The sequence below is a fragment of the Streptopelia decaocto genome, assembly GCF_964273445.1.
Source record: "Streptopelia decaocto genome assembly, chromosome: 1".
NCBI lineage: Eukaryota > Metazoa > Chordata > Aves > Columbiformes > Columbidae > Streptopelia > Streptopelia decaocto.
The window spans coordinates 168,346,745-168,363,887 of record NC_138663.1 but is presented as its reverse complement, the minus strand read 5'-3'; the positions used below and the strand labels follow the sequence as shown (position 1 = coordinate 168,363,887).

The 17,143-nt window shown below is 38.9% G+C and overlaps 2 protein-coding genes across 11 annotated transcripts in view; both read left to right on the top strand.

The window, feature by feature from the left end:
• Window positions 1–9,611, top strand: part of UCHL3 (ubiquitin C-terminal hydrolase L3) — a 40,639-nt gene extending 31,028 nt beyond the window's left edge. For both annotated transcript variants that reach the window (XM_082058818.1, XM_082058817.1), the window contains 3 exons: window positions 5,409–5,484; window positions 8,034–8,092; window positions 9,382–9,611. In XM_082058818.1, coding sequence (XP_081914944.1) covers window positions 5,409–5,484; window positions 8,034–8,092; window positions 9,382–9,465 — 219 coding nt within the window. In that variant the 3' untranslated portion in view covers window positions 9,466–9,611. The remainder of the gene's footprint in view (window positions 1–5,408; window positions 5,485–8,033; window positions 8,093–9,381) is intronic.
• Window positions 9,612–15,325: 5,714 nt separating this feature from the next.
• LMO7 (LIM domain 7) overlaps window positions 15,326–17,143 on the top strand; it is a 134,777-nt gene continuing 132,959 nt past the window's right edge. For 6 of the 9 annotated variants that reach the window (XM_082058479.1, XM_082058485.1, XM_082058484.1 and 3 more), the window contains exon 1: window positions 15,326–15,465. In XM_082058479.1, the coding sequence (XP_081914605.1) occupies window positions 15,397–15,465 (69 nt within the window). In that variant the 5' untranslated portion in view covers window positions 15,326–15,396. The remainder of the gene's footprint in view (window positions 15,466–17,143) is intronic. The other 3 variants (XM_082058481.1, XM_082058478.1, XM_082058486.1) reach the window with 2 other exon arrangements.

Sequence of the window (17,143 nt, the reverse complement as noted above, 5' to 3'; positions counted from 1 at the left end):
AAAATATCTTCATTACCTTTACACTTTTGTATAACGTACCTTTCTAAGAAGATTCAAGTACACACAAAGTATATGTAGTTTACTATGCAAAAAAAGGCAGCATTTTGGGGATTAAACCTCTCTCAGTTGGCTTGATAATAAATACTACCTTGTCCTTCAAGTTTTGTCCTGTCAATGCCCATCAACAAGTAGTATTAGTATAGCTCTGATCATTCTGGTAAATATACCAAGCAGTGAGTTGGTCTCAGCATTGTAGGAAAATGTTCAATTATTGCTTTTACTAAGAAATCTGTGCACTTAAATTTAAGGGGGGGAAACATCTTGCATATTGTGCTTAAAATACAGTTGAACTTTCTTGTAGTTCTAAGTACATTTCTACCACTTAAACATTGACAGATAGAAAACAGATTGTTTCAAAATTAAGAGCAAAAGTCTTAATGATGTGAGACTGTATTTATGCTCCTTAAGTAAAACCACTTTTCCTACTTTGAAACTTTTATTGACTTTTTAGAGTAGGTCTCCAAATAAGTTAAGAACACATAATAGAAAAAAATAAATTGAAAATACTGTCCTGAAATGTTCTCTGCAAACCTGATCAATTGCAGTAGATGTGGCAATTTTTTAAGCTATAGGTAACAACATGCTTCCTTACTAATGTTGACTCTTTATCAGTCCTTGTCATGATCTCATTCTTCCAGCTGTTCTTTTAGTTTAGTGTCTCTGCTCGCCTTAGGATCATTTTGCTGCCTTGTATATATCAAGCTAACGTCCTAATTCTTTTTTCTTCCTACGCTTCTCAATTTGGAAAACATGCTTTATTTTTTTTTTCTCTTCCCGTTTACTTTCTGTGTCAGACTAGAATTCCTGTTCTTTAAAACACACAATATCTATTTAGAGCAGCATACTGCTGTATAATCCCTGTTGCTTACGGATCTAAAGATAGATTTGTGTTTGTATAAACATTCCATATCCAGGTGCTTTGGTCCTTGATAGAGCTCATCTCTGTATTTTACCTTCTTGCTTGAGATTCTCCCATTCAAATTCAGATGCTACTGTCCTGCAGCTGGGAATTGTACCTCACCTGACATCTATGTATTTTAGCTAGTCGAGGACACAGAGTTAATAAGATGGTAACAGCTTGTCTGCCTTGACAGCACAGTAAAAAAATACATAAGGGAATGCTTAGCAAAGGAACTTCTTGTCCATTCTTGGGTCCACACACAGTACAGTCCCACAGCACCTTGCTTATAGAAATTCTTTTTCATTATTCTGGACAAGGGATACCTTGATCTAAATTAAGCTGTGTATGTTCAGCTGTGAAACTCTAGAGCATTTCAAATACTGTAAACTCACTGCAGTGTATTAAGCATGAATAGAAATGTCACTGTTCTGTGAAAATGAGCCAGAAATAATCTTGCTGAAACTTGTGATCATAATTCCAGTGGTCTTTGTTTTAATTGCAGTATTATAACCAGGATTTAAATGCCTTTCACAGGCCTACATAGTACGTTTGCCCAAGCATGTTCCATGCTTCAAAATGGAAATTACAGGCACCTAATCTACCCAATAGCAATTGCATCACTTTTTCCCCTTTATTTGAAACTTTATTGAATCCAAACCATACCTAATGTTCTGTTATGTAAACTTCATTTTTGAATCTGTTTTTCTTTGGTTTCTTGTAACTTCTCGTGAGTGAAAATGTCTAGTTAAACCCCTAGGATTTTTTTTTTCCTCTTAGACTTCAGTTACTTTTGTCATGATCTTTCAATTGGATGTATCTGAAACCTTTTATTCATCAAGGTTCTGCAAAATTCTATTTTCCTTATCAGTCTTCACTCCTTCCAGAACCTGTCAGACTCTTGATGCCAATTTCTTGACTTAACACAAGTGGTGTTTTTTTGTTTCCCAGTGACTACCTGTAATGCAAAGCATTCTACTGAAATGGTTTGTGAGACTTCTTGTTTCACTCCTTTTAAGAGCAGATGTAAGGAAATAAGAAAAATACAAGATTTAATTGGAAGAAGTTGCCTGAAATCTGTCATTGAACCTGTTTTTATAATGTGGTCTTTCATAAATAAAATTAAAGCAGGATGTGGTGAGGACTTGTTCAGTATGTCTATGAGAGCAAGATGGGTTTGTTGTTTTGTTTTGTTTTTTTTTTCCCTAATTGTGTGTTTGTCCCAGAAATGCAGTTTTGGGGAAAAGAAACCAGTTGCACATCAAATTTGATGAATAGTTTTGTTCTAAGTTAGCAACATTTGAAGATGAAAGGATTTCAAATGTGTGAAAACTGAACACTGACTTTTAGACCGGGATCATGATCTGAGTGCATTAGCAAGATAAACTGTGTAGGTAATGAAATATACTTTATCAGCTGATATGATTGGGCAAACAGTGACATAGGGGTGTACCATTGAGCTTCTGAAGGTTAGTGCAACAACAAGTAAGAAGACTGTTGCAGTTGGTGAGGAGAGGGCAGCACACAGTGTGGTGAGGGGTAAAATCAAGGAATTACTCAATACAACAAAAGGGACTAGGAAAAGTTATCATTTTAATAGTAAAATCTTCTGGAAATGCCATTTTAAAAACTACTGATTGGAAATCTGCTACTGAAGAACAGAGGAAGAAATGTAGGAGTACTTTTTTGAGAATATGAACTAATGGGTATTGACCTGGTACAGATCAATTAAAATTGACTTCTGACAGCAGTCATCAGTTGTTTATTACTTCATTTGAATGTTCAGCTTAGCAGAGAAGGCAGTCAAATCCACTTTTAATGTGGCATCCAAAATGGGAGGGCATGACAACCTTGGCTATCACTTTAGTGTATGAGACTGGGTGTTCATGAAGATATGCTATGTTATTATAATTGAGTGTTATATCAGTACCTTGAGAACAAATAATAGCCGAGAAGATGTTCTTAGAGCCATCACTTTGAACACCAAACTTTGCATTTTTTCCTCTTCAAACCAGTTTCAAGTCTACTGTCATGATTTTCCATGCTTTTTTTTTTTTTCTTTTGAAGAGATAAATTGGAAAAGTGATGTCCACTAACCCATACAACTGAAACTTGTTTCTTACACTAAGGTTGAAACCATAAGATAAGCTTCTGTAAGCTGTCCAAGATGCTGATGTTTGTCTTCTTTCTGTCTTTCCTGGATGTGAAAGAAATAGAAATCTTATTCACTGAGTTCTACAGTTCTTCAGAAGACTTGAAAAATGTGTCTTGAATCCCATAGGTTAGTTCAAAATCCTGATTAGACAATCATCTTATTTAGACTTCTGTGTCTTTCTCCTTCCTTGTGGTTTGTAAATGCGGTTGTTCAAATCTGCTGTCTCCTTTTGCATGTTGAGTGGGATTCTAAGTGAAAAAAAACTAAAGGAACAGATCATCCCAACACTTGACTGATGTTCACATTACTCTGGTCTTTGAGAAGAAGAGTAATCAAGAGAAAATCCTCTGTAATTGTTCTAGAAATACTACCTAGTGATGAACGTGCGGGCAGACTTCTCAAAGCTCTTCTCTTGTTCTTTTAAACATTCACACAGACTGTTTTATTAGAAGCTGAAAACGTGGCAAAGGTGTAGCTTTTCAAGGAGACCACAGAAGACATCTCCCTGAAGCTGACATTCTTTTTTCTTTCCATTCCTTTGAAATCTAAAATCTTCTGGTTCAAGTGTTAGAGCTTCTAGAGCTTCCCAGTGAAGCAGAAATTGGCCTGATGAGGCTTCTTTTTGCGTGCACGCCTACGTGCAAGTACTTGTGCGCATATGCCGTGGATGTTGCTTTTGTCCCTAAGGAGGGGTGGGGGGGATTTTGAATCAGATTCATCACACTGGGAAAGTTTAATCCAGTTACTTGTTTGCCTAAGTCATAAGCAACAGATTTTTATAATATAAAGTTTTACGTCATCTTGACTATTCAGACCTTATTGTTTCTCTGTGTTTATGATTACACAAATAATTGTCTGTCAAAAATGATCGAGATGCTAATTTTTCAAGAAATGAAATGGATCTACTTGGTACTAAATCTACTAGTATCTGCGTTAGATGAAAAGAAATCACAAAGGAAGGGGACTGTCTAAGTTATAACGTGGTAGAAAATTTAATAATGGCATGGCACTTTCTTTCTATGAGGCTGGGGAATTAAAAATGTAAAAACATTTCTCCCGGGTTATGACAATAGCACTTTATGGAAGCAGGTTACGTAGATTAGGCATTTATGAAAACTCTGCAGAATTCTATAGGAGCAGCACTGTCTTTAAGTAAGCTCTATGAAAAGTTAATCTTTTTTTTTTTTTTTTTATGGCTTCTATATCTGTCTTCTAGCTGCATATAGGCTCAGCATTCCAAGTGTGCCAAGTGTCCCTCTATAGAAAAGGTGTTTATTAGGAGCTGGCAAAGAACACAGCCCTCAAGATGGTCAAAGGCACAACTGTATTTTGTTCTAAATTTGATCAAAACTGAAACCTGAACATCTCAAAGTCATCTGAAATAATGATACTTCGAGCTCTTCTAGTTAAAATCAGTTTAAGCCCAGGTGGTGTATGTTCAGATGAAAGCTTTTAAGCTGTCAGTAGTCTTTCCCCTAACCCTGAAATTCCTTGAGCCTGGATTTCCCATGTGATTGGTTTAATTGATCAGTAAACAGCCATGAAGTCATATGTCTTCACAGGAATTAGACACTAATGTGGGATTTGGCATCTTTACCAACTGCAACCATTTTTTATGTCATGTCACCTGAAGCTGTCACTGCACTTCAGTCTTTTCTTGGTATGTAGCGATGATGCCTATGATACCACTTTGGAATTTCAGAAGTTTCTGAGACAAACAGCTCTAGACACGTCTCATTGTTTTCCTTCCTCCCCACCTAAGATGTGTGAATTGTACCTTGGGAGTATATTTCTTTCAACTGCCTGGGAGGAGGGAACAGGTTAACTGTACTATGTGTGGATTAGCAGGAAAAATTATTTTGACCAGGTGAATATTTTCAGTTTTAAAATATATAGGTTCAACGTTCAGCCCTGCGTCACTTAGTTATGGGGGGGTGGATTAGTGGAGGAGTTGCTATTTTTATAAATATTTATTTTTAATGTTAGTATATTTGAGCTGATACTACTTCTAATTCAGTAATGAAAAATAAGCTTTTATGTAGACCCAAAGTTGGAAATACTTCCAGATACTTTACTGAAAGGATTGTTACTGACCCATGCATTTGCAAAAAGCTTCTTTATATTTCAAAACGTCCTGCAGTGTGACTTCTGCCATTCTGTATAGATCCACAATGTGCTTCTCATTTGAGATTTCTCTCAGCCAGGTGTTTTTGCATGTTATGATGGTATGTTCTCGTTAACCATACTGTGATAAGGGTTTTGGTGAACACAATTTCGTTTCGTTTTGTCTTGCAGGCACCAAGTATAGATGAAAAAGTAGATCTTCACTTTATTGCATTAGTTAACGTAGGTGGTCATCTCTATGAATTGGGTAAGAACACTTTTTATCTGTTCTCTCAATTTGTTTGAAACAAATACAAGTAGTAATGTTGTTAGCTATCAAAGTTTGAGAGAGATTCCTTGATTTAATGTAGGGCTTAGGTTCTTTTCAACTGCATCGTAAGGTCTGGGGCTCTGTCAAACACTTGCAGCTTTCTTCCCTTGTTTGGGGGGCTTGTCCTTCCTTTACTCTCTCCTATTAAGATAAAATGGTGCTGAACACTAGGCTGTGTCTAAACTCCCTCCATGATTTACAAGGACAGGAAACAACAAAGAACTGATAAACCCTCAAAGCTTCAGAGGGGAAAGTACTGTTTTATGTCCCTGCTTGTGGAATTAATACATGAATTGTATGCCACTTTAGAAGTGTTAGATATATTATTAAATAGTATGATACATTTTAAACTAAAATGCTGTAGTCAGAATATTAGCCAGATAGTAATACTTTGCAACTGATTTGTTATAGGCTGGTTATTTTTTCTTCTATATTTTTGCGGTCACTAGACAGTTAACTGTAAAACAGTCTCTGTTTTCTGAATTACAGCTATTTTTTCCCCTCTTCAGATTGTGTAGCACCAAGACATTTTTCCCCTCTTCAGATTGTGTAGCACCAAGACATTCTCTAATGGCTTCGATCTTAAACATGTTGCTGAGCAACTAGATCTTGCTGCAGGCCCTTCAGAAAACTAGCAAGTAGATCAGGATTTAAAAGGTGCAGGTCACTGGTCTTTCCAAACATCATTTTTGCAGTATTTTATGGTGAGAACATTTTCATCTTTTGAAAATCAACATGTAATTACTGAGTGCCCTTAACAGATGACAGCTAATTATAACCTGGGGCATAAGCGGTATATAAGAAGTGCTTACGTTTAGGTGATCTAAGGGATATTATCAGTGATAAGTCACGAACAACAGGCACACAGTTATGTATTTTTTGATGCTGTATGTCTGTCAGTGAACTAGATCAAATAGTGAGGCAGCTACTGTAGGATGCAATATAAATATTTTATGACTCTAAATTTGAAGGTTTGATGGATGGCTCAGTCTTCCAGTTGTGTGCTACGATTACCATGTTACCTTTTCATTGTGCATTAATTTGCTCTGCTTAAAAAGCACACTACAGACTATGATTACCCTGTTTAGCTATTCTCTATAAGAATGATGCAAGAGAAAACCCACTTGAATTTTTTGCTTAAATGTAGAAAAAACAAACAAACAAACAAACAAAAAAAAAAACCACACCAAAAAAACCCTAAAAAGAGGCACATAGCTCAACTAGATAGTGGAATGCTAGTACCACTATTTCCTTTGTTCTTAAAATAACTTCTCTCTGTACCAGCAGAATAAGGGAAAAAAAAAAAAAAGAATACTTCAAAGTAGAAAAATTGGAGAAGGTTTTTCAATTAATCCACTGACTTCAGTCACTGTGACCAGCATGTGGGTTTTGGCAGGCAGAAAATGCTAAGGAAGCACATGGATGTTAAGCACTTTTTTGCCATAGAAAACATGTTATTTATAGGCACATGAAATTAAAATGCTGTTCTGCCAAGATGTACGTTTAAAAAAGAAAAAGATCAAATCAAACTTAGCTTGCAACAGTGCAGAGCATTTAGTTCTGTTTCCCTGGCATGTTCTGAGGATTTTGCATTGTTGTATCATCAATCATGGTTGTTAAAATAATGAGCACCCTCTTGTTCATGCAAATCCAAAAGTTTTTTAACATAAAATCTATTTTTAGTTATGGAAAATGTAGTTTGGAATTATTGTAAACTTCGATGAAATCTTTGGGGAGCAGAAACTCTTCAAAAGGGAGGACAGAGCCAAAAGAGAATTTGGTCTAGCAAATACTTAGGATATCCTGACATATGTTCTCATACTGTTAGCTCTTCACAAGTAACCTGAAACATATTTGTATGAATAAAATTATTTTTAAAAGCTGAGAGCTATAGCATTATTATATTGCAAATGGGAGAAGAAAAGAATTAACTGTAGTAACCATTTTAAAATGCTGTGAAGGTACTTCATACTTTTAAAGCTATTGGGTTTGTTTGCATATTTATTTTAAATTAAAGTAATTTCAGTTATGCCAGACTCTTCAAACTGGTGGGTTTGGTATCTTCTGTTGTGGAGTCCCTGATCACAGCTGGGAAAGACCACAGATGTACAGCTGTCTATCTGGATAAATCCATTAAGTGTAGTTGAAATTGTTCTCTACTTGAAAAACTGAAGTACTATGCTGGCACTAAAACAATCACAACTTCTAGCCTTAAAGTTTTCAAATAAAATATTAAAAATTATTTTGTTATTTTGATTGAATTTTTTTTGATGTAACAGACTATACATAGTGACACCTGTTGAACCATTCAGCAGTGGAGGAGAGACCAGGGAACAGCTACCTGCATGTGGGATTCTTTTATGAAAAATGAGGTAGCATTTTTGTAAGGGCAGAGCGAAAAATATGTTCAAAGAGCTTTAACTGGAAAAATGAAGCTTTTCTAGTTTTATAAATGTGTCGTTTAATCCTGCTTTGTGTTTCAACAGATGGGCGCAAGCCATTTCCAATAAACCATGGGGAAACTAGTGACGACTCTTTTTTAGAGGTAGGAATAGAAAACCTTCTTAAATGGTGTTATAGAAAATTCTTGCTATATTTGCACAAAATTTATTTAAAAATACTTATAAAAATATTTATGCAAAAGTCTCGCTATATATATGGTTGGACAAAGAGTAAAGCAAGTGGGATGGTGAGACAAAGTTAGGTTTACTCAGGTTTGTAATGGGTATTTCAGAATGCTCATGTTGTGACTCTGGATGAGAGTATAATACCATGATAACAAGGAATGTCGGAAGGATTGATCATAACAGAAGATCACACTGACTTTTCTTCTCTGCTGACGTTTTCATATACCCCTGCTCTTTTCAAACTGTATGTGAAATGAAGTCATCAGATTGAAAACTTGGGATATTTTTTTCATTTTCTTTCCTTTGGTTTAGTTATAGTTTGATAGGTGCCATGCTAGACAGAAGTTGATTTGCTTTCTGACACTTGGTAATAATCCTCCTTCTCCAGTTTCATGGCTTCTTTTGGGTGTTTCTTTGTGTCAGGAGATGTTTAGTTGAGAAATGAACTGGGAAAGGAATACAATGAATTGGGAGGACAAACTGTCATCCCCACAGAACGATGTGAAGTTGAAGCTGAGAGAAGGCAATGCAAATATCTGATTTTTGTGATGTCCAGACTGGATTAACTTCACAAAAGGAAGAAACCAGAGAAACTAAGAAACAAACAAAGTCTTTTATAGTTTAGTAGCATAGGCTAATGCCTGTAAAGTTTGCCCACAATTTGTGCTTGTTTGGGCAGGGAGAGAAGTTGGATAAAGCTTTCCTTCTTTCATATGTCTTTTTTTCAGTTTTACTGATAACATGTGTTCTCCAGATTGCACCCTAAAGCTAGATGAAGGAATTACTTATAGTCTTTTACTTAGCCCACACAGCTTAGATTCATCTTGAGACAAAGGAAACATTTCTGAATACAGCAGTACTAGGAAAGGCAAACTTCAGAGATGCATTTTGATAGTCAGACAAGCACCACATCTGTTGCACAAAGTAATATTCAGTCACAAAAATCACTGTTGCTAAGGTTCTGCCTAAAACTTTTGCTCTCTTATGCTGCCTGTATGACCACTGTAAATAAACTTGAATAGTGGCAATTCAGATCAGAAATATAGTTTATGTAGATTTGTCACACTATTTAGTAATCCTTTATGGAAAAAAAAAATTGAGCATAATTTGTATAAAGCATATGTTCATATATCAGTTGTGAGGGTTTTTTAATAAGTATGATTTATAATGTTTTTTTGTTTTGTTTTTTACTTTTTTTTTTCCCTAGGACGCAATACAAGTTTGCAAGAAATTCATGGAACGTGACCCAGAAGAATTAAGATTTAATGCAATTGCACTGTCTGCAGCTTAAAAGCCTTTTCCAGTGGTGCTAATCTATTGCAATGTATTGTAACAATAAAACCGTTGCCATATGTTAATAGTACAAATTTTGATACTTCCCTAACATGTTGATTAATTGTAGCATACATGGAATAAACTTTGCATTTCTCCTTGCTATATTTTGCTGGTTGTTCCTAAAGCAATTTTGGGTATTTATATAAATGCATGCATTTTGTGCAAGATATCTATGTGGTGGGTGCTTCCCCTTCCACCCCCTTAAAAGTTTTGGGAATTACTGTCTGTGATATTTTGTAATAATAATGATGAGCTAGTTCAAAGCGGGATTATCATTTGTATCGTTCACAGATAACATTTTGGAGTATGTGGTATGTTAATGGGTAAAAACCTGAAATATGAGGCAATCTCCATCTTTTCATTATAATGATACAAGACTATTATAAGAACTTTTGCAGGTGACTTAAAAGACAAAGGCACTTTTTTTTCCACTGCATTATTTATAAATAAATATATGGAAGAAAAAAGGGAGAAAAAGGACTGTTTCTTCTTCCTGTTGGTGAGCCCTAACATTTTAAAATTATCTTAATAATTACATTTTGAATTTTTTTTTTTCTCAAGACTAATAATGTTACTAAATTGTCAAAAAGCTTTAGTTAAGCCAGTGTTTGCTGTTTGTATGTGTGGAAAAAACAACATGAATTTTTGCTTCAGAAAAGCCACACTAGTAATTACTTCTAGTTCAAATAGTGGGACTGTGGAAGGCACACACAGGTGAATACATGAATGTGAAGTATCTCACCTAACTGAAATAAATAATAGAAAAGTAATGATTGTTGTAATGAAGTTTTGTGTAACAAGAACGGAAACAGACTGTAGATTTTAAGATAGCCACGATGGTCATATACTTTTTTTCCCCCTTTAGGAATGTCTGTTTTAAGTTTGTCAGGTGGCATTACAGAATGCCATGAGGTACCCTTCCCCTGTGCCTCACTCCCATCCCATCCACTGGATCTTAAGGTATTGCTGACAAATTTCTACACTTGAATTAGTAACAACTTGTTGGGGGTTTTGTTTTGTTTTCTTTTTGGGGTTCTTTGGGGTTTTTTTGTGGGATTCTTTTTGTTTGGGTGGGGGATTTTTTTGTTGGTTTAGTTTGTTTGTTTTTGTTTTTTTGTGTGTTGCTGTTGTTGGGGGTTTAGTTTGTTTTTTTTAGTTATGCAATCTTATACTTTAGGATTCTTGTGAAGGTTGGTTTTGGTTAATGTGCATGTTTTTGACATTCCAGAAAAAATATTCCCGCTTTGTTGCTTTGAAGTGAAATAATTCAGGTTTGCTTCCTGTCAAGACTGCTGCCAAAGGAAACTGAACCCTCCATGTCCCAGAGGGTGCTTTCATTCTCTATCAATTGTCATTGCAGGAAAAACGAACGGGGTTATGCCAGAAGCAATCTGGCAGTGTTTTCCTCCTTTACAGAAAAGAAAGAGGCCTGGGATTCTTTCTTATCACTTCAGAACATCTTTTGCACTCTAAAGAAAAAGTCAGCGCATCTGTCTAAAACATGTCACCTAGAGAGTCCACTAAGAACAAGAGTCTGTTTTCTGTAAGTGAGCTGGTTGGAAAAGTGAGGGGGAACACCACCACTAATGAGCCTCTATTTTTGAACACTTTTTCGGTCCAATAAAACGTTGTATCATTAAGACTTGGTTTATGCTCTTTAGTAAAGCCCTGAAACTTGCTTTTAAATGAAAAAAAAAAAAAGCAGCTGCACTTGTCTTCCTGCTCATATCAGAAGAAAACACATAAAAGTTGTTACAATTTAATTGGAATACTTTATGCTGATGGTAACTTGGGGGATTACAGTTAAGAAAGTAAACCATGGTTAATACAGATAAGGTGCTTTTAAGGTAGGGATGAGGAAGGAGAAGAAAAGGAAGTGCAATTCGAAGCTGTTAAACTAGCTGCATCGGTTGTCTGCTTTAGCGAAGTATCCACACCATATACGCTCTTCAGTTTTCAGAGGATTTCCATGGTTTTAGGTAATAGATGGAGGGGCTCTGCTTTTGTGCAATTTATTGCAAAATCACGTCAAAACTGGAGCTTTAATTATTAGAACTGAGTGAATTCATGTCGAAGGAAATCAAGGTTAGAATAGTAGAGTTGGGGTGGGATTTTTCATGGTCACACTGGAAGAATACATCTTGAATCTTAAGTAAGAACTTATTTATGAGAATTCTTACTATTTTGCCAAGAGTATAGTTTTGCTCAGCATTTATTTTTTATGTAGTCTTTAAAGCAGTTGTCCTGCAGGGTAAGGTTTTTTTGTTTCTGTTTTCTATTTTGTTTTACTTTCAGTGTTAATTTCCAGTTTATTAATCTATAAGATGGCATTTTTTAGTGAACATTGCTTTTGGAAATGTTCTCCAAAGTTAGAGATGACAAAGGAGTAGTGATGCGCTAGTTTTTATACTGAACTGTATCTGCTCACTGCATGCTCCCTTGCTAGATTGAAATTTTGGAAGATTGAACTGCAGAAATTGTGTCTGGCCTGATGTATACAGTGTAGCGGCCTTCCAGGGCTTGGAAGACCCTGCTTTGGCATGCGCATTGGCAACCAGGAGCTGTACTAAATGATCCTTGCGGATCCCTTCCAACTCAGGACATTCTATGATTCTATGACCATCTTGAAGAGCACAGGAAGCAAAGGGATCTAAAAGACGATGGAATATCTTTGGCATTGACAGAACCTGTGTCACTTGGATACTTGGAGTGAGGTACAAACTCTTGGCTGACTTCTACAGTCCAGCAAGGTCCTGAGCAGGGCCTGGTGAGCCCTGTAGAGCCACAACGGTGCTTTTGGCTCTGCGATGCCCACGCAGGCATTGCCTGATCTGTACAATATGTTCTTGTTAGCTCAGGCTCCGTGGGAAAATAACTCTTTATTTCCAAACTCATGCATCCCTGCCAGAGCCTCGCCACCTTTGTGGGGAGCGCGGTTTGGCCACGGGCACGCAGCACCGGTGGCTGCCAGGAAATCCCTCGTCAGCTCCTGCAGCCTGGGTCGGCCATACCCAGCATCTTGTGGAAAATGGTGCGTGTAGGAGTGGAGAGATAATGCATGCTCAGCACCTATATTAATTTTAGCTGAGTGGAGCTGGTGTACTATTAAGCACTCAGGATTGTTCAAGCTCTTTTAAGTATATTGGTGCAAGTTTCCCCATGTTATTACAAGCATTTTGTTAAGAAACCGTAAGAATTTAATAACCAGCACAATGCCCTTTCAATCATGGCTGCATGATTCAGTTAAGGAAAGAAGGAGAAAGATGTGTGTCACTGAAATGTAAGTTCTAGACAATAAATACACTTAACAGCCCACAATTGGAACATAAATATGATCTTTCCTTAAGGGAACAAGCCTGCCTTGGTACAAAATGTTGTTGTATCAAATGTTTGTAGAACTCCCTATGAAAAGAATATGACGTAAACTGTTGCTTTACTTATCCCCAGGAGCACACACATTGAAAAGGTTTATTTTTGCTAAGTAGAACAATATTATGTTTGCTACTTTTGACACCAACAATTAGCAGTCATGTCCCGGTGTCTGTAATCTTTTTCTGATCTAGGAGTCTAGCTGACTTACCTTGTTAGCACAAAGGAATATTCAACTATTTTGGTTGTTCAGGCTTGCATAGATATCTGTGACAGTTGATTTAAAATTCACTTTGAGAAAGAAATTTGCATGTTGGAACTATTTTTAAGTAGCAAAAAACTTTGACTTGAAAGCTGCTGTGGTCCGTGGAGCTTACTAAAACGAGAACTTAATTACTCGAATTATTTGATCTAAAACATTAAACACTTGATTGATAAGAAAGGTGATCTGATTTTCCATTAAGTGAAATAAAACAACCAGAAATAAGTGAGAACTTGGAAACTTAAACGTGACCTCTTTTGAAACATATGTGATAGAATTTTATTCTCAAATAAATGTAAACCATTAGAGTATTCATACTTACTTTCTCCTACTTGGGGACAAGCATTGTGTTTTTATATGAAGTGAAATGGCAGACCTTAAAACTCTGGGGAATGCTGCAGAAAAAGTGTTTAGTAATGACAGCTAACACAAACTGATGTCAGCCAGCACCAGCAGCACCCACTTGCTTTATTTAGACTTGTCTTTAGCCTTTGTAGTCATGAGTGTTAAATAGTGAAATGAAAGGGTTGTTTTCTGATGCTCAGGCTTCCTGCTCAAGTTATATGCAGATTTGTCATTTGTATTTGGCCTCGTGGCTGATCTGGCTTGAAGCAGGAAAAAAGGAGTATGAAAAACATTCAAAATTATAGTTTTGGTTGTAGTTTTATTCATCACTGGCTCTATAGCATAGATGGCTCTATAGCATAGATGGTTCCTCACAGTGGTATGATTTGAGATAACTACATCATTTCTATGCATTTGTAACTTTAATAAATGTCAAACATCTCTTATGGAACTTATTTCAGCCACTTACTGGGTTTTCCTTCCTGCATCTACTGCCAGTAACACTAATTTCTTGTACATCTTAGTAGAAGCTAATTTGTGTGCAGTACAAATTTTACGTTATCTTTTCTCAGTAGTCTTTAAAAATAAAAATTGTGTATCTTCCTTTGTGGGCCGTGTAAGCAAAAGATGAGTGCAGCAACTCAGAGAAGATATGGAAAGAAAAACATTGTTTAAAATGATCTTTTCCTACTTGAACTTTTAATACAATGTTAAAATGAAATCAAGTACTTTTTTAGAGAACCATAATACTATACATGAATATTCCAGAAAATGGATCTTCTTCCTGCTATTTCATTAACTTTTCTGCTTGCGACATGTCTGCTCCTGTACTGGCAGAAATTGGTTAGGACACCTGCTCTTTCCTGGCTCCAGGGCCCAGGTCAGGATGGAAGAAACTTTGCTGTGGTGGAGCATAATCCCAACTCGCCCAATGTTTGTGGTTGCCATAGGGGCCAGAGCCCAGCGTGACACCTGCTCAGGCGCGCTGAGAACGGCCTTACTAAGACAGGGCTTTAGTCCCGAGCCCTGAGTACGGGGAGCGGAGAAGTCACAAAGATTTTGTTGCGGTGTATCGGGGCCAGAGACACGAGTGAAATAGATCAATGGGCACTAGTGGGGGTGCTGTGAGCAAAAGCAGAATTGAAGCAAACGCTGTTGAGGGAAGCCCGGAGAGGGAGCTGTGCGGCTCCAGCCCTGCCCCGGGCATCTCGGCTTCGGTCATTTTATGTGAAAAGAGTTCAAAGCAAAGCGTGGATTTCTCATGGTTGAAAAGGCTCCCAATTTAGTCCCCAAACGGGGCAATCCTGCACAAGAGCGCGGAGGCTTCTTCCTCCACTCCCCCAACCCCGGCTCACGGCGCTGCCGGTGTCGGGGAGTTCAGACCCGCTGGTGAGGAGATGAGGGAGCCGGCCGGGGGAGCCGGCGGACCGCAGGGCAGTCTCGCCCGGCCGGGGGCGGCGAGGGGGGCGGCAGGTGGCGGGGGCCGGGGCGGAGGTGGCCGGCCCTGAAAGGTGCGATTGTCCCCAGCTATTCCTGGTATGCGCCGGGGAGGGAGCCGCCGGGGGCGGCCTCCACCGGGCGGGAGGGCGAGGGGGCACGGCGGCCCGGTGGGACGGAGCCGCCGCCGCCACCACCTTCCCCGCGGGGGGTACAGCCCCTCCCGGGCGTCCGGCTGCCCCCGGCGGGGCGCGGCGCTGCTTTCCAGCCCGGAGGCTCCTCCGAATTCTTGCGGTCGGGCTCCCGGGAGGGGGAGCTCCGCGGGGAGGAGGCGGAGGGGGAGGAGGCGGCGCGGCGAGCGTTAAAAGGAGGCAGCTGAATGACAGCGGCTGCTCCCCGCGCCCCCACCCCGCCGCAGGACCGGCTGCTCGGTGCCGCCGCCGCCCACCCCCAATCGCTCACTCACTGCCGGCCATGGAAGCGAGAGAGGACGCGGAGTGCGACTGCCAGGCGGCGTTCGCCGAAGCTCAGCGATGGGTAGAGGTGAGGGCGTCGCTCGGTCCCCTCATGTGTCACCCCCCAGACCCCGGCCCCGCTGGGCCGCCCGTCCCCCCGCTTCCCCATCGCGGGTCGGGGGGCTTGCTGGCTGCACCCCCCGCACGGGCACAAGGGCACCCCCGTCGGGCTGGAGCGCCAGAGACGCGGCTCCCAAACTTTTTGTTTCTCTGTCGGCAGCTGCGGGTTGCTATTTTTAGAAAGTATCGTGAAAGCTTGCGGAGATCTGTTTTTTCAGTATCGCCAAGGCCCTCCTCCCCAAAATCCAAATTAAAGGCTGGTCGGGCTCCCCTCCTGTCATTAAGGCTTGTAATTTCTTGTTATCTTGTAAATTACTTCTTTAGAGCTTGCTTTGAGACGGTCTGAATTAAAGGCACTCTTTCCTGTCTCAGAAGAGTTCAGGACAGAGAGTAACCTGAAATTACAGTCATTTTCTTCTATTTTTAAACATGAGTGTCCGACTGTACCTAGCTCTTGACGTAAATATCCGTGTTTCTGTATCATTAACACACAATCACGCTGCTGCAGTATATGTTAATACGTGCGACAGGAGGTTGCTCCTGGGGGTACCTGAGTGTGTGTCTGTGGGTACAGCCAGGCTGGGCAAGAAGGTGCTTTGAGAAAAGTTAGAAATACTGAACAGCCTCACCTAGAGTCATCATGTGCTTTTAAAGAGGAGTTTTAGCGTGCTGGTTTATATGTATTTTAACATACTAAGCTCCCTTCTTTGCACCCTTTCACTTGAGATGAAACTTCTACTGTCAGAAGTGTCATCCCAGGAACTTTCAAGTGAATATTCAAAGAAGGGTGTTTGTTTTTTACTCCCCCCCATCTTCACAAGCTTGTCAAGACCTGAGTCCGGGCTGCTTTGTTTCCTCTGTAAAACGATGACATCTAGTGCTTAAAATCTATTGAGAATTTTGAACTGAGGGCATTGTAGGTGAGGATATCACAAGTGACTTCCACCAAGTGTCAGTTTTTATATCATCAGTGGGTGTAGGAAGTTAAAGCAGTCCTAGCTTCTCCAAGTATCAATTTCGTAAGAGCTAGATGTGTGTTTAGGTAATTAAAGCATTCTTCTTCCGCGTATATGTTGCTTTCTTTAAATTGGCAAAGCTTACTTTAAATAGTTTAATTAAGGTGATGTTATGTCATCTTTGAAAATCCAGTTTTAAGGGTTTGGGTATTTTTTTCTAATTATTCTTCATTTGATACTGGCTGGTTGTACTATTCCTACAAAAGGCTCCCTCTTTGCCTGCCAGTAGCACATGGGAGCACTAGCAAAGTGATGTAAGTGTAAAGCATGTGTTGTTTGTATAGTGGAAAAACCTTATGTTCAGCTTCCCCCCTTCCCCATCTAAATCATGCGGCTATGCTTTGTTTCTGATATGTGAAAGCTGTTCTCATTTTCAAGTAACTTTTAAACTTACTCATTGGAGAAACCTTTTATTTCAAATCGAGTAACTGAAAAACCTGAAGGTATTGATAAACAGGATGTTAAGAATTCTCTAATGTTGAAGGAAAACGTAAATATTTATTTCCCTATGGAATAAGGTTTGTGTTTCACAGAGTCTGTTGTGTTTCTCTACTTTTAAAATCCAAATGGATTAAAAACCCAAGACGAACCGTTTCCGTTGTTGTCTGAGAAGAGTAAAGATATTTTTAG